Source organism: Neofelis nebulosa, chromosome 3 (assembly GCF_028018385.1).
Source record: "Neofelis nebulosa isolate mNeoNeb1 chromosome 3, mNeoNeb1.pri, whole genome shotgun sequence".
NCBI classification, from domain to species: domain Eukaryota; kingdom Metazoa; phylum Chordata; class Mammalia; order Carnivora; family Felidae; genus Neofelis; species Neofelis nebulosa.
Genome location: NC_080784.1, coordinates 191146754 through 191171384, shown reverse-complemented (window position 1 = coordinate 191171384; position 24631 = coordinate 191146754). Strand labels below are relative to the sequence as shown.

General features: G+C 35.1%; 1 protein-coding gene across 9 annotated transcripts in view; it reads left to right on the top strand.

Moving 5' to 3' along the window:
• SLIT2 (slit guidance ligand 2) overlaps positions 1 to 24631 on the top strand; it is a 374128-nt gene that overhangs the window by 253154 nt on the left and 96343 nt on the right. For all 9 annotated transcript variants that reach the window (XM_058722984.1, XM_058722986.1, XM_058722982.1 and 6 more), the window contains 3 exons: positions 7957 to 8028; positions 8533 to 8604; positions 21175 to 21246. In XM_058722984.1, the coding sequence (XP_058578967.1) occupies positions 7957 to 8028; positions 8533 to 8604; positions 21175 to 21246 (216 nt within the window). The remainder of the gene's footprint in view (positions 1 to 7956; positions 8029 to 8532; positions 8605 to 21174; positions 21247 to 24631) is intronic.

Sequence of the window (24631 nt, the reverse complement as noted above, 5' to 3'; positions counted from 1 at the left end):
TACTTAAATGACCAGCATGGAGATTAATAAGGTAGTAAGGCAAGAAAGAAACTCCAACTGGTTTCTCTAAATAAATTCAAGGAGTCTGATGAGTATTATTGCAACAGAAGGACACATGGAAAATAGCATTTTTTTTTCATATAGTACATCCTGAACAAATATTTGTGAATACCTACTGTGCATCAGGCATTACGGATGAAAGGACACATTTCCAGCCTCCAAGGTGTTTACAGCACAGAAAATTGAAACCACACAAAGAGAAAAATTTTAAACTATATGATAGTAGTAAAATATATACACACAGGAATACAGAGAGAGGAATACCTTGGTGTGCCTGGAAGAATCAAGGAATCTTCAGGTATGAGGATTCTTGCAGGCAGAGAAATTGGGGACTTTATAGACAGAGGAAAAAGCATGTGTGAAGTCCCAGAAAAGTTAGAGGTAGTATGTCTTTGAGAAGTTAAAGCACTTTTGATTGCTGGAACAAAGTAGAATCCTAATCGTGACGAATCACCTTGTCTGATAACAATAGTACATACAAGGAAGCATGTTGAGCAAGGTACTAGCATGATTAGAGATGATAGAGAAATCCCTCCTAAGGTGGAGTGGAGAATGGTTTGGAGGAAAAGAGTACACTAAGAATGTGTTAGCAACAGTCTGGAGGGCATGGTAAAGGCAGGTGTAGCAACAGATCATGATGGAATGTGATTCCAAAAAGTGACCCTGGTGCTGTGGTGGTTGATTTCCTAAACATTTCTATGGAAGAGAAAATGGAGACCCATTAGAGGTAAAACAAGACCTATGTAGACTTTAACATTACAGTGAAGATAGTTGGTGCATAGTAAATGTATTCTTTATTCTCAGACAAATCATTGTCATGTGTTTTTTAGGAATTAAGCTATAGATTTATGGTTCTATAATCATCTGGAAAGAGTAAGTTGAAAATCCATATAATTCACATACTACTCTCTCAGGGTCACACTGTTTCCTAAAACTGAGGAAAAAGATGATGGGTAACTTGGACAGTAAATCAGTGCAGGGGGTGGGGAAGAAGGCCAATTGCTATCTACTCATTGAGCAATACTTTTAAACAAATGATGTGTAAAGACAATTTGCATAATGTTTTTAAAACTAAAATTATTACGAAATGGGCAGCTTAGCTCAGTGCCTGGCTCAAAGTTAATGTCCAAAAGGTTTTCACAATCAATGAAAATCAAAGCAGCAGAACATTTAATTATTTTATTTCTTGAATTGCTAAAGAAAAATTATACATGAAAACTTACTGATATTGACATTATGAATCTATGCTCCATCCCCCTGAAATCAGTGAGCGATGTGCCTAAGTCCATATTTCCCTCTAGAGCTAAGCCATGTGATTGTGTGTTTTGAGTGTATCTTTGCATTTGGACATGTATCCATGTGAATAGACGCATGAAAATGTTAACTCTTATTTAGGTCACTACCTGAAACATGAAGTCAGTAAGAACACACACCCTTGCACACACTCATTTTTGTCTTGCTTTAAATGCTTAAAGACCAAATGGAAAAAGAGTTATTTCTACTCTGAAAACATCATTTGAATTTTATCCTCAGGGGCATGTACCCTAGAATGACATCACCAAAAAATAATAATAAAATAAGATTAAGGAAATGGACAATATTCAGGAACAAGTCATACCAAGGCAGGGATGGCTGATAATCAATTAGTATGGACACAGTCCTAAGGCAGAAATGCTAGCTGTATGCATAGTATGTCCCTCTAGAGGCAAATATTCATTCACCTGCCAAAGATATTTATTAAACTTACAAAGTACTAGAACTGCAATTACGTAACAGAAATTGTACTTCAGTCAAAAATATCTTGGGTCATTTTATATAGACACGTATGAAGGATTTCAAGGCATACATTTACTGCTAAAGTTAGAAGTAATATTCCAGAAATACAAAGTACTGACTTTGGAATTATTATGTAATAGGCAAGAGAATCCCTAATGTCAAAAGAATATAGCTGCTTCCTCCTTTTCAAATAGTGGATTGATGTTACCAATGATGAGAATGTTTGGCTACACTGAGCAGTCCAAGATTCAGAAGCTAGGGTCATTCCACAGCCTTCCCCACACACCCCATTAAATCTATGTTCTATTCTCTGGCAGCTGTTTTTGCCATTTATGTTAAAAGCAGATGGGGAAAATGCAAAGGACTGTCAGTTTTATTGCCATGTATAATCAACATCTGGGCTGTATGTTACAGATACAATCAATCCAAATTCATACTTTACTGGTGTTGTAAAACCTTTTTGAGTTCTTAAGACAGTTTCCAAAGTTGAAAAAAATGGTATATTTTAATCATATGGATCATGGAAGTTACAACATTATATATTTTTTCGGCCTCCATGTGAAGGATGTATGCATGTATGTGTGTAATACATAATTGCTGAGCGATCTGCAAATCTGCTGATTTGTTTAAAATGTGTTTTTCCATCGTATATGTTTATTTCCTCTTAGAGATCAAATCATGTATCGGGATTTACTTCTTTATATAATCTGTGTGTGTGAAACTCATATGTGTTGTAGACATATTATTATATAGTGCTGTTTATTATGTATGTGATTACATAGATACCCATGTATATCCCCATATTTTTATCTTTTCACTATTTTTTATGCAAGAAAAACATTTTTTCTATATCTCATATTTTTACAAAAACATAGTTTATAGGAGGTTTTATTTTCCTCATGTTTTGGAAAGAGAAACTGAGAGAAGCAAATTAATTTTTGCAAGGGCCACAGAACTTATCAGTGGCTGTAAAGCTCATACTTTTAATCACCGAACTATACATTTGTATTTTTATGTATACACATATATAAAACATAATGCCTCGTGGAAAGAGCTGTTTCGCTTTGGCATGTGGATATCATTTTATATGGTTTGTCAACATAACTTAATTTGAAAAATATTGAAAATAATTCCTGAGAATTGAGCACTAGTGAGCTGAATGGGTCATTTAAAATAAACTAATATTGTTTAATATCTCATAAATGGTTTCAGAACTAGTTGGAATTTTTGAATTCCTGAATTGCACTATGTTGTATACTCTACTGATGTAAGACCTGCTTGTCAATAACCATAGCAGAGTATTTTAAGTCACAGAGCTCAGTTATACCTGCACATCATTTCCATGTTGTAGGGCCTACAGGATTCGAACAGAGAGATTTATTGATAATTTTCCATTTTCTATACTCTTTAAAATAGGCACCAGAAAGTGGCGTATGTTGGTTGGAGTTCATTCCTGAGAAACTCTCTTAAGTGTGAATACATGCATGATTTATTTAAAACAAAACAAAACAAAACAAAACAGTAATTGAGAACAAGAAAAAAGGATGTATGTGAGTGAGGAGAAAGGTTTTTATTGGTTAAACATACTGTAGTGTTGAACTTTTTGATGGAGGAGTTATAAAATTGTCCCCATTTTCTTATCTCATTGAACTTTTCACTAAAATTTCCTTGTGATTTTGATGAAGTGGTAACAGCAGGTTGCTTTTATATACTACACCCACCCCCCCCCCCCCACACACACACACAGAGTGATAAAATGTTTAGGAATTGTTCATACACATTCTGTGGAGAAAAAGGTTTGGGCTACTTTTACATGAAAAAGGCTTCCATACGGTATGGGGTTGATAGAATTTTCTTCTTCCCTTACTGAGTTTTCTAAATATATTTTTACTTTGAAATTCAAAATATTGCATTTTCTTTTTATGAAGGACTAACATTTGGAACGCTCTTAATTATGGTGGATTTCATCCACAGCAGATATATCTCGGCCATTATCTGTTTTTGTAACCCTGGTATGGTTTTAATTAGATTCTTCATGGAACAATGGATTCAAATTTGCACTCTATAAAATTCATCAGATTTTATGCTATTAAAATAGAAGATTGTGGGATAGCAAAGATAGAAAATGTACATTTCATTTACTTGTTTTTTTACCCTTCACCTGAATAATATATTTCTTCCTTATTTTTTATAACCTGGTTTAAGTACCATCCCCACTTTTCTATAGAAGTATGGACACCATTTGATATGTGTGTTGCTTACAGTTTTAAAAATATATTCTTAAGTTCTTCTAATGAAGCGTAAGGTCCTGGAGATCTGAAAGTTTAAAGAAAGTACACATTAATTTATTGTTTGCCAACTAAAGAAGACAAAATGGACATTCTGAAACATTTTAAAATTTATTGGTTGACATCTGTCAGTGGTAGAATATTTTCTTGCTTGAGAATCTGTCTGTTTGAATGAAGGAGGCAATTATGCTTTGCCTTAATGGACTGCTGGTACAATGCCATAAAAACCAATTAGCTGCTGAGTCAGTGTAAATAACCATGTAAGCTCTGTTTCAAATACTTTTTCTTTTTTAACAAAAAAGGTTGGAAGCAAGTAGATAAATAAAGAAAAGCAAGCAAATCCATTTTATATGTCATCGTTCAGCCTTCTGTTGCATATGTTCTAAATGAAATGGTTTGCAATGTGAAGGTTAACTATGGTACGTTGCAAGAATGATTGATACATGCAACAGCACTGTATTATGTTTGAATTACTATTTTTGCATGTAAAATTTAACACTGTTTCATCATGAATTCTCCTTGTTTTATAACTTTTTGTGCATGCATTTTCTAAAACATATATATAGCCTCACTTATATATCTTTTGTTTGCTTTAGTTGGAATATTTATCAATGAAATTAATTGCAGATTAGACACATCTAAATTTAGTTGTTACAATAAAATGTATTTGAGTGCCATTAGGACAATTAGTGATCATTATAAGTATTCTGGATTTAGAGACTTTAAAATAATAAATGAATTTTAAACTTTCTAAGGAAGCTCTTCAGTTATATATGATAGTAGAATTAATTTGGCCACATTTGTGAATTAATGTCATTGATATTTCAATGCTGAATATGTCATTTTTTAAAACTTGTACTAAACAAATTAATTGGAAATGTAATAGCAAAATTAGATGCCTATCAATAAAACTTCCATAAGGGTATAAACATGTTTCTTCCAATCACCATTGAATTCCATTCATATAGTATATTTTGCACAGGTAGAATACAAAGGGTGAATGAATGAATGAATGAATGAATGAGTGACTACTGGTTTTCTTATTTTCAAGAACTTGAAATGATATTTATAAAAGTAATCATATGAACTAGTTTTGCATCACTGTTTGCATTGAAAGAAATCTTCTAGATGCTAAGAATTTTTATTTTTTCTCATCATAGCTTTACATTATTTTGAGCTAGTCTTTAACAAAATGAAACGATTCTTCATTGGCCCAGATTTGTAGAAAGTCATCTAGTCAATAGTCTTGCATCTATAGCTTGCTTTCACTGTATTTTCATTGATTACATTTTAAACTTCTTAAAATCTAACTACAAGAAGGGATCACAGCAAAAAAAAAAAAAAAAAATTAAAAAATGTGTCTCTAAACCATCAATCTATAACATTCTGATCAATAGTGTAACAGTGAAATGATTTAAATGTCCTTTGTTATATTTAGAGATTTTGAAAAAAGTACCCTTTCTCCAGACCTAGATAAATAATCCAGATGCCAAATCTATATTTTCTTCATACAATTTATTTCTTGTCTTCTGGGGTAAATCTGCCCCTTAGGAGCCAACAAACCTGGTGGAGGAGGGATATGTGAAAAATGACTAGAATGTAGTGAGATAGAGCAGAGGCACAGAGAAGAGAATGCCCTTGGATGTATAAAGAAAGATACAACTAACCTTACCTGAGAAAATAAAGTAAGGCTTCAGGAGGAGGCCATGCTTCAGTTGTCTTAAGACAACTAAGCCATGTTATTAATAATCACGTAAAATTTTTACTAACCTAAATGGCCAATAATAGAGAATGATTAATTAACGATGGTCCATTTTGATAATTAAGTGTTATAAAGACATTAAAAATAACATCTCCCAAAATACTTAATAGTATTAGGACAACATGTATGGTATGATATTTGATATAAGGCATACAACTCAAAATTCTCTATACAGTAAAACTTCAAAGATCTAAAATAAATATATATAAAAAATTAAATTTTCTTCCTTATATATTTTGTAAATAAACTTGAATTTATCTTTAATGTGAACAGAATAATTTCTGCTTTTTGGAGGGAAAGAATTATAACTAAATTACAGAGAAATAATTACCTTCTGTGTGAGAGAGGAAGGAAGGGACAGTAACTTGGGGAATAACTGGGTTCAGAGGATTAGAAAGCAAATCCAGAGATTGAGACAGGGAAGAGAACCAGAGGTGTATGGTAACGTATCCAGGGAAGAAGTGTTGTTAGCACTATCAGATGCTACAGGGAGTTTGAGAGCAATGATGACTGTGGATACCCATTGCATGTAGAGATGAGGAGGTCAGTGTGAACCCTGAGGCTGTTGAGGAAAGCCTGAAACTAAAGAAGGGTTTTGGAATCAGAAAAGACCGAAATGTAGGCATTTCTACTTAACCTTCTGGGGATATTTTGTTTGTTTTGATTTGATGTTCATTAAATGTTGCTGATACATATATCCTCCTTCACATTCAGTTTTTACCAACATTCAATAAAACATGAACCAATGTATATGGCACATGTAGAGTCAACATATATATATTGTTGTTGTATTTATATATGTATATAAATATGCCAATATAAACATGTATACCTAAATATATATTTGTATATATATTTTTTAATCCAGGCAGGAAAATGAAGCTCGTGCTAGGTATTTTAACAGAGAGATTTAATATAAGGGATGAAATTAAGCAGTTGTGAAGGTGACACAGAGAACAGAAAGCTGCCTCCACATCCAGGTCTACAAAGATCTAAGAAGAAAAGAATGTTATACAAAGTCAGGAGGTGGCCCCAGCAGGAGCTAAAATTAGGAAGGAGATGAGACCACTGCTGGGGACATCCCCTGAGACAGAGAAAGGGAGAATATCCTGGCTTCTTGCTTCATCCTACCTTCAGTCTCTACCAGTGCCTCTCATTGGCCAAATTCCACAAAAATCAGTTGGCAAGTGAGCCTGGGATTATATGGTTCCCAAGAGTCAGCCTCTGGGATACAAAGAGAAGAGGGGAAGGGATGGGAAGTGTTTATTACAATGTTCACATGGATAGAAATGAAGCTGAGAGGCAACGTTTTTGATGGATACGATACTGAAGGAAATGTATTTGTGTGATTCATAACTTAGTGGGTAAAATCGTGTCTTTCTCTGAAAACACAACCATAGATTTATTTTCAACTCTGATTTTGGTGCGTGATCAAAACCACTTCAGTTGTGTTTTGAATGCGCTTTGCTGCAATGGTTTTCGCACGAAGTATTCAGAGTCCAGCCAGTCTTACCGAAAAGTACCTATGGTATTTAATGGATTGGAATTTAAGATTTACCTCATAAGAAGCTGCAAAATTAATTTTCTGGGCATAACAGCATTTTTAATCTATAATATGTTTTCTGTAGAGGAGATAAAAGGTTTATAAAACTTAATATTCAACAGCAATTTCCTTTGTGGAAGAGTTATAATTGTCTTTGAAACATGTTATACATCTGTTCAGTGTTATACATATTTCTCATACTGATATAAAGGTTATTTTAATGTACTTCCAAGTTAGTTTCTTACAGGTACTTTCTCTTTTATACAAAGTCCAGACTTAAATATTAATGGACCTGTAATGCCTAAAAATCAGGATATTTTTATTCATTTTATAATTGCCTTGTTTTTATTCCCAATCTTGCCCCACATTTAGGGCACAGCACAATTAATTTTAGTACTTATTTTTGAGGAAAAAAAGAATCACTCACGAAGAGCATCAACGTGGCTTCTTGACATGCATCCTGGGCTTGAATTAAACATCCCTGAGAGCTCACGTTTCCATTTAAAAGTTGAATTTTTTCGTTGCAGACGTTTGGAACAGAACTCAATCAAGGTCATCCCTCCTGGAGCTTTCTCACCATATAAAAAGCTTAGAAGAATGTGAGTGAATAATATTCTAGAATATATGTAATTTTAAAAATTATACAGGTCATGACCGTGCAGACATTCACTTAAGTATGAATATTTGAATGTTTGACAGCTTAAATATTAAGTGATGTGACTATCCGATTGCTAGTTTTATAATACTGTGATGTTAAAGGCTAAACTATGTAATATTTTAACGTTCTTTGTAATTTAACATATTGATTCACACCCGCATGAATTTATGTGATCAATATAGTATGCAGCCAAATCTTAGATGTTCTATTTTCAAAAATAAGACATGGCAGCTTTTATAATAATTTAAGAAAAGAGCCAGTAATTGATTTAGAAGTCTGATTTTTTTTTTTTAATTTAAGATGCTTCAGATGTTTTATGTTGCAAATTTTATACATGTATTAATAGGTGCAAAATGGACATGTAAAGGCAATAAATAGCTTTCTCCTGCAGTAAGTCCTCACTGACATTCTATTTAATTTAACCTAACCCTATTTCTAATCTTAGTGACCTGAGCAATAATCAGATCTCCGAACTAGCACCAGATGCTTTCCAAGGACTGCGCTCTCTGAATTCACTGTAAGTACTGACCACGTCGCCAAAGGAAAGCAGAATATGCGACTAATACTGGGTCCATCTTTTACAAATTTGGATTTAAGAAAAAATAACCCTTTAATTTTTTGTCATGAATCATTAATAATATTCATTATTATTAATCTTAATGAGTTTCATCATTTTCATGGAAGACTGCTACCTGTCACTAAAATCAGCCCATTTTTAAGGGTATATATTTTAGGATTTGATAGTTTTGCTATTTAGAAAGCAAGGGTAAGAGCCTCTAAATTATTCTGTATTTATATTATAATTACTGACAGCTTTTTGTTTCTGAAATATAGCTGGGATGTGTATTTTGGAACACTCTGGTCATTGTTATATTTATAAGCCTCAAGCCAGCAGCCACTCTGTCCTGAGGGCAATATTAGTCCCCTCAGAACGATGCTCAGTGAGGTCTTATGGAGGGAACAGTTGAAGACGTGCAGTGAGAGGCCCCCTCAACTCCCTGCTTCATCTCCTTAAGACTTCCTTGAAAGAACCAGCTTTAATCTCTCAAAGAACAAAGATAATAAAAGTATGACGGCTTTTTAACATCAAAAGGACTTTCAGAGAGATAACTATATAAATTAAAATTATTGTAAAATAAATGGATAAAGGCTACTATTCTCTCGAATTTGTAAAGGAATCTTCAGAAGTCCACCAAGTACAGTCAACTTGAGTTCAGATTGTAACTTTAAAATTTGAACATGGAGGCTGGCATGTATTTTCCTAAGAGTTGAAGCTTAGAGAAGGGTTCTTATTGTTATCAATGACTGCAGAGCTCTTGAGAATTTCAGAAGGCAGTGGTGGCCAGCGGGAGGTCCATGATACACACGTGTAAGGCCCAGATAAACACCTAGGGCTCATGCAGCACTCCACACTCAGTCATCCCTGGGAAGGAATAGACAGAAGTGGTCATCCGGGCACATGGAGACCCAGGTTGCTGTGCCGGTCTGCTCAGAAAACTATAGTTTTCTTTGAAGAAAGAAAGTGGAATCTGCCTAGGTTCTTTTTTGTTGTGGATGTTAACCACCTCTGGAATTAACCAGAGGAAGTCCAAGACCTGGGGAACAATTGTCGGCCGAAAATGTAGAATGTAGACCGGTGTTGCTCTTAGACTGAGCTGGCAGATTCTAAAATAACAAAGATTAATGTAAAACTCCATTAAATTATTCAATCAGATGGCCCATGAATTACGGGGTATGCCACTCTGGACGGTCATATTGTCCAAAGTAAACAGAGACAACCTTCCATCCACACAAAAGGACAGAACGAAAGTCAAGTCATTGTACCAATCCCTGGTCCGTCAGGTATCTGTGCCTCAAAGATGAGTAGTAAAATGTCAAAAGAGAGAAATGATTGGAGAATTCTTATTAATAGCAGTTTTGCTGACAGTTTACTGTTAAGTTCTATTGTCTTAATGCTAGTTGACACATTCTGGTTGTGAGAATTAAAATAACTGATAAAGAAATACAATAAATTTAAAAAGTAATAGACCATAATTTTATATATGTGTTATTATATATTTATACTTATATATAATATATAAGTTCTATGTACTTATTATATTATACATTATGTTTAATATGACACTGTATTTATTAACTACAAAGGTATATATTTTATTGTATTATAAATAATGTATTTATAAATATTGTATATTTTACATTATTGACATAGCAATGTTATATTAATATATATTATATTTATTAATAAACAGTTACAACTAATAATTATATTATAAATTATTGTATACTTATCCATATAAATATAATAGACTCATAGCAAATAGTAAAAGAAATAAAATGTGTAAAGCAATGTACTTGCTGAATTGAGATTTTAATCTTCATGACCAGAACTCTCATGTACAGTTTTTTTCAGAAAGCCATAACAAAGCATGATTTTTCCTTATGGAACTGACTTTTAGTCAGCGAATTAAATCACTGGGGAATTCCTAGTTCAAAACCTAGTCATATACAGAAGAGTGGGAACTGTTTTCCAGAAATGCAACACCAAATACTACCCTATAATGTCAGAAAACAGACGTTTTTAGGGACACCTTGGGTGGCTCAGTCAATTAAGCATCAACTCTTGATCTCAGCTCAGGTCTCCATCTCAGAGTTGTGAGTTCAAGCCCCATGTTGGGCTCCATGCTGGCTGTGGAGCCTACTTGAAAAAAAAACAAAAACACAAACATGTTTATCGAGAGAATCAAACAGCTGTGCTATCCTAGAGAAAGTCCACGTGCTGTAACTGGTAGCATTTTCCTCATTGTGTTCACATTTTGAATTGACCCTCCAAAGATTAATTTATACCTCTTATAAAGTATACAACTGTCCAGACTCACAATAGCTTTTTTTTTTTTTTTCATTTCACCACAATCCTACATTCCACAGAGATGTGGGACCCTATTGTGTCCTAGACCCTCTTCAAGGCCCTGGGGATTCACGAGTGAACAAAATACAGAAACTCCTCTCTCGTGGAGATGACCAATGATAAACTAGATACTGGTCAGAAGATATAGTATACCTGATGATTAAGAGTGCTGTGAAGTAAGGGGCGCATGGGTGTCTCAGTCACTTAAGCATCTGAGTTTTGATCTCAGCTCAGGTCTTGATCTCAGGGTTGTGAGTTCAAGCCCCACATGGGGCTCTGCACTGAGTATGAAGCCTACTTAAAAAAAAAAAATTCTCTGAAGGAAAATAAAGAAAGCAGAAGTGATAAGGAGGCCAATGGGGAGGAGAGCTGAAATTTTAAACAGGAAGGTCAGCAGAGACCTCCCAAGAAAATGATATTGGGCAGAGAGACCTGAAGACTCGAATTGTAGGAGTGAGTTGTGCAGATACATGAAGAAAGAGCATTCGAGACCAAAAGAACAGCTAAACTCTAAGGCCCTGAGATGAGAGTATGCTGAGTGTTTCAAGAAAGAGCAAGAAAAAAAATGTGACTGGAAGTGGGGCAGATGGTTGAAAATGAAATAATGCAGAGGTTGTGGTTGTGGTTGTTGATAACAGCAAGGTCTAGGACACAACCATGAGGACAGAGGGACAAAACAGGTTGATAGATAACAGGTTTGTGGGAAAAGAATAGGGTTGGAGATCGTAATGTAATAGTGAGGGCTTAAGTCTTTGGAAAGGAGTACAGTGACGGGGGTTTGTGGGTAACTGCGGAAGCCATGCAAATCAGCGACACTACCTTTTTTTTTTTTTAATCCAGTTTTTACGGGGCGCCTGGGTGGCGCAGTCGGTTAAGCGTCCGACTTCAGCCAGGTCACGATCTCGCGGTCTGTGAGTTCGAGCCCCGCGTCAGGCTCTGGGCTGATGGCTCGGAGCCTGGAGCCTGTTTCCGATTCTGTGTCTCCCTCTCTCTCTGCCCCTCCCCCATTCATGCTCTGTCTCTCTCTGTCCCAAAAATAAATAAAAAACGTTGAAAAAAAAAATTAAAAAAAAAAAATCCAGTTTTTACTTCTACAGGCTTCTCTTACATGTCTTTCTAGAACATACTCAACTACATAGGCAGTTTAACTGAATCACTGTATTTACTAAAGAAGCGAAAATAATTAAGGATGATATGATGCCAGATTTTATTAAATTAAAAAAACCATTTTAAATTGTTATTTAATCACCAAAATAGTATACCTTAGAGAAAAATGAACCTGATTTATTGAATATTTTAAGGTCTCTCCTACTAAATAATTGCATTAGCATTTATTTTTATTAACATTAACATTATTTTATTGCATGTTATTATGTTATACTATTAGTATATTTTATTATTAATATAACATATATTAATGACAAAAAAGCATTCAGAATACATGTGTCTTTTGAATGATTTCATACTCAGGGCTTTTACTGCTGTCATTGTGACAACAGTATTTCTATAATATTTAACAATGATTTCTTAGGAATTCAACATATTAGTGTACTAGGCATTGTCTGTACACATCTTCTATTGTTTCCCATTTACTGGTTGGAAACATCATTTTATATCACAAAATAAAAAAGTGCTGTAGTAGCACAGCATAGTGACTAAGCATAGAGCCTTTAGCACACTAAGTGGCTGCCAGCACAGAGCCCGATGCAGGGCCTGAACTCACAAACTGAGATTATGACCTGAGCCGAAATCAAGAGTTGGATGCTTAACTGACTGAGCCACCTCGGTGCCCTGGGACATTTTTTTTTTTTTCTCTCTCTTTGGTAGTAACTGTCTTCTGCCAGATTTCAACAAGAGCAGGAGAATTCAAAGACTGGCCACCGGCTGTTGCTGTTTCCTACTATCCTACACTCCTACTATTGAAACTCACTAGGGTGAAACTAGGCTTAGAATTCTTTGCCTTTTGTCTGGCAGCAGGTACAAGAGCTGCTTAAGGTTTCCTTAAGATTTCCCTATTGGTCCAATGGGCTATAAAGTAATTCTCGATCAGCATACTCGTATACTGGAGGCCGTATGTTGAATATAAGTGATGTGTAAGAAAACCGGAGAGAAGTTACCCAGTTTGTCACTGCTCGTATTTGGATGACATTATCCAGACCCCTCAGGTATTTATTTTCCTTTCAGCTGAATTCATTTTCATCATTCAATTTCTTTTAAAATTTTCTTTCCCTCATAGGAATGCAGCACAAAGTCTCACTGGCCTCCTTGCACTTTATATCTTTATGTAATGACATGCCTTTGTCCCATTTTTATGGATTTTGGCCTTATTTTCTTGATTCTTATCCAGCTTCTCTGTCCTGGTCTTTGGTTTTTTTATATTTTTAAGTCATTTTTCCTTGCTACCATTTTGATCTCACTGCATATAAGAAAACTGTACCAGGGGCACCTGGGTGGCTCAGTCGGTTGGGCGTCCGACTTCGGCTCAGGTCATGATCTCACGGTCCGTGAGTTTGAGCCCCACGTCGGGCTCTGGGCTGACAGCTCAGAGCCTGGAGACTTTCGGATTCTGTGTCTCCTTCTCTCTCTGACCCTCCCCTGCACATCCTCTGTCTCTCTCTGTCTCAAAAATAAATAAATGTTAAAAAAAAAAAAAAAAACTGTGCCAGCTCTACTATTGTTATACCTTTCTGTAGAGAAATCTCATCCCATAACATTTACTGTTTCTTTATGATAATATTTTATGATTGGCAGTCCACATACCCAATAATGACTACATAGATTCCCTTCATCCTTTTGTGATCCCCCCCATATTTATTTCCCTATGTACCCAAACTGTCTCATTAACAAAAAACATCTATTTTTTTAACATGATCTTAAAGAAAACAACGATTTGTTGGAATAAAATGTTTCACAATATAATAAGACACATCTCCTAACCAGTCCTCCATTCATGTTATTTGAGCCAACTTTTAAGGCAAAAGTCCCAAATGAAAAACCTGCTAAATTATTTGCCCCTTTATTCTTTCTTCCCTTTTATTTTTTTAAATTTTATTCCAGAATAGTTAACAATACAGGATTATATTATTTTCAGGTGTAAAATATAGTGTTTCAATAATTCTATACATTACTCAGCGCTCATCATAAGTTCTTGATCCCCTTCACCTATTTCACCCATCCCCCCACCCACATCCTTTCTGGTAACCGTCAGTCTGCTCTTTGTAGTTGAGAGTATGTTCTTTAGTTTGTCTTTTTTCTTTTAACTTTTTTTTAAACTTTATTTTGAGAGAGAGAGGGACAGAGACCAAGAGAAACAGAGAGAATATGAGCGGGGGAGGGGCAGGAAGAGAGAGAGAGAGAGAGAGAGAGAGAGAGAGAGAGAGAGAGAGAGAGAGAATCCCAAGAAGGCTCTGCATAGCACAGAACCTGATGTGGGCTGGAATTCATAAACCGCGAGATCATGACATGAGCCGAAATCAGAGTCAGATGCTTAACCAACTGAACCATGCTGGCAGCCTTGGTTTGTCTCATTTTTTTTATTTGTTCATTTGTTTTGTTTGATAAATTCCACACATGAGTGAAATCATATGGTATCTGTTTTTTTCTGACTGGTTTGTGTCATTTAGCAATGCACTGCCTAGATCCATCTATGTTCTTGCAAATGGCAAGATTTCATTCCTTTTTTATGGTTCATACTCTATTGTGTCTATATATAGAGAGACACTATATATATATACATATATATATATGTATATATATATGTATATATATATATACATATATATATATGTAAAACCATCTCTTCTTTATCCATTTGTGTATTGATGGACACTTGGGCTGCTTCCATAGCTTGGCTATTGAAAATAATGCTGCTGTAAACATAGGGGTGCATATATCTTTTCAAATTAGTGTCTTGTATTCTGTTGGCAAATACCCAGTAGTGGAATTACTTGATCATATAGTAGTTCTATTTTTAATTTTTTGAGGAACCTCCATACTGTTTTCCACAGTGGCTGCACCAGTTTGCATTCCCAAAAACAGTGTGTGAGGGTTCCTTTTTCTTCACATTCTTACCAACACTTATTGTTTCTTGTCTTTTTAATACTAGTCATTTTAACAGGTGTGAAGTGATATCTCATTGTGGCCTTGATTTGTATTTCCCTAGTGATGAATGATGTTGAGCATCTTTTCATGTGTCTAGTGGCAAACTGTATGTCTTCTTGGAGAAATCCCTGTTCATGTCTTCAGCCCATTTTTTAATTTGGATTATTTGTGGGGTGTTTTTGTGTGTGTGTTGAGTTGTAGATGTTCTTTAGCTATTTTAGAAACTAACCATTTATTGGATATGTCATTTGCAAATATATTCTCCCATTCAATAGGTTGCCTTTAATTCTATTGATTGTTTCCTTTTCTGTGAACAAGCTTTTATTTTGATGTAGTCCCAATAGCTTATATTTGCTTTTGTTCCCTTGCCTCGAGAGACATATCTAGAAAAATGTTGCTACAGCTAACATCAGAGAAATTCTTGCCTGTGCTCTTTTCTAGGAATGTTATGGTTTCAGGTCTTACCTATAGGTCCTTTAACCATTTTTGAGTTTATTTTTGTGTCTGGTGTAAGAAAGTGGTCCAGTTTATTTATCTATTTTTTCCACATAACTGTCCAGTTTTCCCAAAAAGAGACTCTTTTTCCCAATACATATTTTTGCCTCATTTGTAGAAGATTAATGGACATGTTAATAGTGGATTTCTTTCTGGGTTCTCTGTTCTACTGATCTATATGTCTATTTTTGTGCTAGCTCCTTACTGTTTTGACTGCTATAGCTTTGTAGTATATCTTGAAATCTGAGATTGTGATATTCCCAGTTTTTTGTTTGTTTGTTTATTTGTTGTTTGTTTTTCTCAAAATTTCTTTGGCTATTTGGGATCTTTTGTGGTTCCATATGAATTTTAGGATTATTTGTACTAGTTCTGTGAAAATTGCTCTTGGGATTTTTTGATATGGATTGCATTAAATCTGTAGATTGCTTTAGGTAATGTGGGAATTGTAACAATATTTATTCTTCTAGTTCAGAGTATGGGGTATTTTTCCATTTGTGTTGTCTTCAGTTTCTTTCATCAACTTTTTATCATTTTCAGAGTACAGGTTTCTGCCTCCTAAGTTAGGTTTATTCCTAGGTATTTTATTATTTTTGCTGCAACTATAAATGAGATTGTTTTCTTAATTTCTCTTTATGCTACTTGATTATTAATGTACAGAAATGCAACAGATTTATGTATATTGACTTTGTATCCGGTGACCTTATGGAATTCATTTATCTGTTTTAGTAGTTTTTTTGGTGGAATCTTAAGGGTTTTGTATACATAATATCATGTCATCTGCACAGAGTGAAAAATTTACTTTTTCTTTACCAATTTGGATGCCTTTTATTTCTTTTTCTTATCTGATTGCTGTGGGTAACACTTCCAGTACTATGTTGAATAAAAGTGGTGAGAGTGGATATCCATATCTTAGGTAAAGGGATCTCATTTTTTCACCATTGAGGATGATGTTAGCTGTGGGTTTTTCATAGATGGACTTTATTATATTGAGGTATGTTCCCTCTAAACCTACTTTGTTAAAGACTCTTATAATGAATAGATGTTGTAATTTGTCAAATGCTTTTTCTACATCTATTGAAATTATCATATGCTTTTTATCCTTTCTCTTGTTGACGTGTTCTATCGTGTTGATTTGATTTGCAAATATTGAATCACCTTTGCATCCCAAGAATAAATCCCACTTGATCGTGGTAAATGATTTTTTTAATGTATTTTTGGATTCAGTTTGCTAATGTTTTGTTGAAGATTTTTGCATCCTTGTTTATCAGCATTATTGGCCTCGTAGTCCTCTTTTTTGTAGTGCCCTTATCTGATTTTGGTATCAGAGTGATGCTGGCTTCATAGAATGAATTTAGAAGATTTCTTTCATCCTCTATTTTCTGGAGTTGTTTGAGAAGAATACATATTAAATCTTTAAATGTTTGTTAGAATTCATCTGTGAAGCCATCTGGTTTTGGACTTCTGTTTGTTGGGAAGTGTTTTTTTTTTTTTTTTTTTTTTTAATGATTCAATGTCATTGCTGCTAATTGGTCTGTTCACATTTTCTATTTCTTAAATTCTGCATATGAGTGAAATCATATGGTATTTGTCTTTCTCTGACTGACTTATTTCACTCAACATAATATACTATAGCTCTATCCACGTCATTGCAAATGGTGAGATTTCATTCTTTTTGATGGCTGAGTAATATTCCATTGCATATATACACCACATTTCTTTATCCATTCATCAGTTGGTGGGCATTTGTGCTCTCTTCATAGTTTGCCTATTGTTAATAATGCTACTACAAACATAGGAGTGCAGGTACTCCCTGGAGTCTGTATTTTTGTATCATGTGAGTAAGTACCTGTTAGTGAAATTACTGAATCATATAGCAGTTCTATTTTTAACTTTTTGAGGAACCTCCATACTGTTCTCCAGAGTGGCTGCACCACTTTTCATTCTCACTCATAGTGCAAGATGGTTCCCCCTTCTTCGCACCTTATGTGGAGTGTAAGAAACAAAACAGATGACCATATAGGAGGGAGAGAAAAAGAGAGACAGAAACAAACTATAAAAAACTTATAAAGATAGCAAACTGAAGGTTGGTAGAGGGAGGTGGGTATGAGATAGGCTACATGGGTGATGGATATTAAGGAGGATAGTTGTTGGGGTGCCTGGGTGACTCAATCAGTTATGCATTCAAGTTCAGCTCAGGTCATGATTTCACAGTTTGTGGATTTGAGCCCTGCATCAGGCTCTGTGCTGACAGTTCAGAGCCTGGAGCCTGCTTCAGATTCTGTGTCTTCCTCTCTCTCTGTGCTTCCCCCACTCATGCTCTGTCTCTCAAAAATAAATGAAAAACATTAAACATTTTTTTTTAATGGAGGGCAGTTGTTATGATGAGCATGGTGTGTTGTATGTAATTGATGAATCACTGGATTGCACTCCTGAAACCAATATTGCTATTGCACTGTATGTTAACTAACTAGAATTTAAATAAAATTTTGAAAAGAAACATTTTTTTCTTTTTCTCCCTGATTCAGTTTTGGGAGCTTATATATTTCTAAGAATTTATCCATTTCTTCTAGGTTGTCCAGTTTGTTCATATGTAATTTATCATCATATCCCTTTGTATTTCTGTCAGCTGTCATTTCTCCTCTTTGCTTCTGCTTTTGTTTATTTGAGTCCTCTCTTTTTGGTGAATCTGTCTAAAGGTTTATCAGTTTTGTTGATCTTTTCAAAGAAGCAGCTCTTGATTTCATTGATCTCTTCTATTTTTTTAGTTTCTATTTAATATATTTCTCTATTCTTTTCTTTATTTATCTACTGGTTTGGAGTTTTGTTTGCTTTTCTTTTTTTAGCTCCTTTAGGTGTAAGTTTAGGTTATTCATTTGAAGTTTTTCTTGCTTTTTTGAGTAAGAAATGTGCTGCTATCAACTTACCTCTTAGAATAGCTTTGCTGTATCCCAAAGGTTCTGGACTGTTGTGTTTACATTTTATTTTGTCTTCATGTATTTTTTTTATTTTGTCTTTTATTTCTTTGTTGACTTGTCCATTATTTAGTAGCATGTTATTTTACCTCCTTGTATTTGTGTTCTTTCCAGATTTTTTCCTTTTTTTAAATGTTTACTTTTGGGGGGAGGGGCAGAGAGACAGAGGGTGAGAGAGAATCCCAATCCGCTCTGACAGCACAGAGATAAATGGAGGGCTCGATCTTATGAACCATGAGATCATGATCTGAGCCAAAATCAAGAATCAGACGCTTAACCAACTGAACCACTCAGGAGCTCCCAGGTGCTTATAGTTGATTTCTAGTTTCATAACTTGCTCCTTAATTCTTATATGGGTCCCCACAATTTATATGCATTCTATTTCCTTTTTATATTTAATTGGGTTCAAAATATAAACTCCTTTAATATTCAAAATTGCTATTTTGGGTTCCTCTTTGAAATCATACTTGGCTCACTTCAGTTGTATTATTCTGGCACAAGGACAAGTGATGCATATTCAACAAACAACGGTTGCATTCAGTTTAATTGGACACCAAGCTTAGAACCTCGTAAAAGTTCCTGACACATAATAAGTATATGATATCTCTTGTTAAATTTAGTCAGTTGAATGATATTGCATTGAATGTCCTGAAATAGTGCCACCTTGATCTGCTCACGTGTGTTCCCATAAGGCCTCTGACCTTAAAAAAATGCATTTATTATTGCTTATCCTTTCTTAATTCCCTTACCTCTTTGATGCTAACAATACAGAGTTCTCTCTTTTTTTTCTTAGATTTTTAAAAATAGTTTTTCTCTAATTGATTTACCTTATTTAAAAGCATCTATATTCTGCACAAATGAACTTTTATGTTATATTATATAACTATACCACTGGGATCTATACAAGTAGAATGTCTCCTTACACAATATAGTATCCAGCCATATTTATTTATTCCCTTGAGAATTTTCTTCCTATATTGTAATACATCCCACCTCTCACCGACATCTTAAAAGGAAATAACAGCTTTTCCCTCACTCTTATTCATTTCTCTTGAATTGTTATTTTAGTCCATTTCAAACAGAAATCATATACTTCTGCCAAACATATTAATTATTTAGATTCTCATTTCAGCTTTTTCCTTTACATATTGTGACATCCTTTATGTCTTTTCTGAAAGAATATTTTTCTCATTTTCAGAAGAAATAGGATCAATGTAGAGAATATAAAACATAAAGAAAAATATATAGATGCAAATCAAAATCACCTCTGAATGGCAAATTGCCTGCCATCCAGAGATTTTCTGCTTTTTTCCTTATGTACGTGTATATATATTTTTCTGAACTAAATTAAGATCATACTATAATGTACTTCTTTATTGTTTTGTTCAACTTTAATGTTATATTAACACTTTCATGTCATTAAATATTTCTCAAAATATCATTTTTGTGAATGTGAAATATGCATTTAACCAATACCCTTTTTGGGGGGATTTGGAGATATTTTATTTGTGTCAATTTTTCATTGTTATAAGTTATGCCATGATTGACATTTTGTACACAAAATACTGTGTTTGTGATTATTTTCTTCAGCCCCTAAAAGTAAAACTAAGTAAAATTTTTTATAATTGTCTTTACAACTCTTGGTATGTATTGCCAGTTGGTCACCCTAAGGAATATAATTTCTGTCTTTTCCCATTCATTATTGTGGTTCCCTACTTTGGGGGTAAAAAATAGATAGGCATCATGGCAGACCTGTTGCTAATAGCCAGCATGATGAGTCAACCCATTTCTGTTCATCTGTTGTTGAAATCCCCTCATTTCACCCATCTTGTTAATTATTCCTTAATTTGTCCACTTGCTAACTTATTTCTTCAATTGACTCCTCAAACAATGATCACTCATCAATCCAATGTTAGAATGTCACTGCATACCCAAATCAATGCAAGGCGCCAGGTGTGTTGAAGGGACTAAACCGTGGTTCTTGCACCGGGTAGCTGCACATAGTGGCTGATCAGAGCTGAATACCATGAGGATACATTCCTGTTCATGTTTTTGGAGAAACGTGCATTTCAAAAATGTTTCTGTACTCATATTAGTGATCACTTTCTACACATACCTTACAATTCTCAAGCATATACATTATGTAACAAAAAGCTTACCTTTATGTAGATTCCTTTCACTTTTTACCAGTATGATAAGCCTAAAACTCATTCCTTTAATGAGCAATGAATTCCACATTTAGTGTTCTCCTTTTTTATTACAGAATGCAATACTGTGTGTGTGTGTGTGTGTGTGTGTGTGTGTGCTGAAAAACATGACAATTTAACAGTGGACATTTCTATGAAAAGGCATTAAATAATGGAATGAGCTCACTTTTGTTAATTTTCTTTGTTTTTCAATGTTTTCTGAACTTTCTACCATATGTATATATCTGATCTATAATCAGGAAAAAACACATTTGCAAATTGAAGTTTGTTCACTCAACTATAGTTTTTATGATGTATGGAGTACTTACTAACCTCCTATATGCCTGAATACATATATTTTGGGTCAATTTGTTATGCTGGCTTGATGTCTAATTTCTTTTTCATTTAAATCATGTTTTTTTCAGTGTCCTCTATGGAAATAAGATCACGGAACTCCCAAAAAGTTTATTTGAAGGACTGTTTTCCTTACAGCTACTGTAAGTATTTGATTGTTTCTGATCTGTTGAACCAAATATAATATTTTAGTCAGTGTACCATCTCATATTTTCATGGAAGCTTCAGGAAAACTCGACCCCAAATGACATAGTTTAATGAAATGGAAAAGATTAGTCTAGTGCAGCTCACATTGATGGTGGTTATTTATTTGAAGACACAGCACTTTGAAGTTGTCTCAAAACCTTTCTCTCCACCCTGTCAGAAATATATGCTTCCTGGCTACTCTGTCATTTAAAGCTTGTGCAGTCCCTGCCCTTTGTGAAACTCTCTGTTTTGATTTAACAGTAGTTGGGAAGGAGAGTGACATAGTGATATGTTTATCCACCTTTGTCCAAAGAATGTGCAGGGGTAACAGTGCTGGAATAAGGGCCAGAGCACAACAATAGCACCCAACTTGGTATATACTGAGAAAATTATCTATAAATCGCTGGATTGCATCTTTTAAAAACCATTCTGCTTAGACAATAGCTACCATTCATTTGTGTCAAAAGAATTTACTATACATACATGTATAAGAACAAAACCTGACCGCAAGTGTTTAAATGAATGCTCCTATGAAAAGGAAATTGGAAGAAATATGCTAACATTAAGATGATTACTGTTAGATCATCAAATTCTGTTCAAATCACCAAACACACGTAGACTTCCGCATTCAGGGGATACAAAGATGACGATGATGTACTGTGCTCTCTCAACTAGTTCACAGCCAGTTGACTCTAAAATTCTTAAGTTTAAAATGGTACTTTCTCTGTCGAGTGTATACATTTGTTGGTGTCAGGGTTTGTACCACTGATCTTGTATAAATTTACTCCTAATCCCCCAAGACTTCCCAGACGTAGATCTCTTTCCTTACTGGGTAAATGTAAGTTCTTACTTACATCCTAGTCTTCATGTTTTAAATTTTTATCAGTATCAAGAAACATATTTTATATCACAGCCCAGTTTTCACACACAACACACACAGACACACACACATGAAGCAAATTGTTAACTAAATAATATTTAGCCTTACTGTGTGTAGTGCTCTCCATTTTGCTACATTCTCTCTCTCTCTGTATGTCTCCCCCTCTCTCTTTTCAATCTCTTTAATACTGTACAACCCAAAAAATTGATTTTACAAGGGACCAGTAAGTCATGATAAATACTGATCCTTATGCCCTAATGTCTTTATTTGGGTTTCAAATTATTTTTAACCCTTGGGGTGGACTCAGCAAATACTGTTTCTGATCTTTAATAGAATGACTCTGTATACATTACATACCTTATAAATATAGCTATTGCTTTAGTCAAGCATTGTCTATATATTACCTGCTTCTCTGTCCTTCTTTTACATTCTCCTAGCACTGTTCTCCTTGCCATTTACTCATAATCTCTTGCTATCACTGGCCTGCTTAGTACCAACACTGAAAATAGCACCTTCTCTCCCCTTCCACACACACTTACTGGTCGTTGATGTAACAAACAGGTTAATAAACCACGGGATCTCTATGGAGATAAATCTTACTTAAAAAGCTATCTTTGTCCCTCAGCCTAATATTTTGTCCCTAGCTCAAGGCCCATCCTTAAGCCTGCCAGGACTAAAGCAACACGATTATCTCTTTATGGCTCACTGAGAACTTGGTTAAGCATCTTAGATTTGCTTGAACAGATGAAAAGAAGTAAGTGAAAGGAACAGAAGGAAGCAGTGTCTAACTCTTTCTTTCTCCTAATTTTCAGACCACATAATTTAAAGTAAGTACAAAATGCTCAAAACAGGCACCTTTTCCAATTGTCTTCCAGGCTCCCTACTTTGTCCTTCTCCTTACTTCTGCTCTCTGACTCCTTCATTTGGCTGACAGATTGGAGAACACAGTAGGTGTGACCTGTGTTGTGGCACAGAGTAGAGAAATGGGATTATCAGTCCACACCTCAGACTAGTTCCTAAGCTTTTAAGAAAGCATTATGAGGACCACAGAGAAGGCCAAAATGTCAGGTCCTAAAGGGAGGTAAAAAAGAGGAGGAAAGAGAATCACCACAAGGAAGTCATAGCTTTGCAAGTATGTGGAATCCCTACAAATGCAAGTAAAACAGAGGTGCCGGCTCAGCTGGTGAAGCATCCAACTCTTTAATATTGGCTCAGGTCATGATCTCACAGTTCATGGGATTGAGACCTATGTTGGGTTCTGGGCTGACAGTGTGGAGCCTGCTTGGGATTCTCTCTCTCCCTCTACCTCTCTGCCCCTCCCCAGCTCATGCTCGCTCGCTCTCTCTCTCTCTCAAAAATAAATAAATTTTAAAAAAGCAAGTAAAACAGAAATACCCTATGTTACTTAGAGATTCTTATGACCAAAAGAGAAACCATTTTCAGTATATTAAATAAGGCATAGAAACCGAAACCACAGAGCACATATATTTTGAGCTACTAAATATTTGTTTAAGTATCAAAGCACTAAAGTAAATGCTAATAGAGAAAAAAATATCAAAAAAAAATTTTCTTCTCATGGAGGGCAAATAAGTAGGCCTGCGTAAAGTTGGTGCCAAGACTAAATAGCACTGAACAACTTCCTTGGGAACCCAGAGGAAGGAATACTTTAGTTGGATGGAAGGCATGCTCTGGAAAAGGCAAGCTTCCCGTGAGGTCATAATAGGCCACAGGGTTGAAGAAAGTGGAAGGCGGGGCAAGTATATTCCCAAAGGGAGTCCAACATGAATAAAAGCTGAGACATGATCTCATATACCCTACGAGAAAGGCGTTTGTCAAAGTATGATTTGTGAACCACAGTTTCACAGAACATTGATGTCGAATATTGAGAACATGTTGAAAAAAAAAAAATGAGTGTGTAGGATATTGTGTTAAACTAACTTAAGTGGATGTTTATAATGCAGGACCAGGGCCTTTAATACGCTTATGAACCGTGTCACTCTCCAAGAGGGCTATAAAGTATTAATTCAACAACAGGTACTTATGGAGCACTTTAGTATGTGCTCAGCACGGCAGAAACATTAGGGAGCTAAACCGACAAATACGCCTGCTGTGTGGAGGCAACATGCAAATGACAGCAATGAAGTGAGAAGTAAATCAGGGGCGCCCGGGTGGCTCAGTCGGTTGAGCATCCAAGGCTTGATTTCGGCTCAGGTCATGACCTCACGGTTCATGAGATAGAGCTCTGCATTGGGCTCTACACTGACAGCACAGAGCCTGCTTGGGATTCTCCTCTCTCTCCTCTCTCTCCTCTCTCTCTGTCCCTCCCCTGCTCTCTCTCTCTCTCTGTGTCAAAATAAATAAATAAACATTAAAAAAAATAATGTAACAAGTAAATCATATACAACAGAAAGAAATACACACTTAGGAAAACAGAAAAAAAAGATCATAGTAAAGAAATCAAG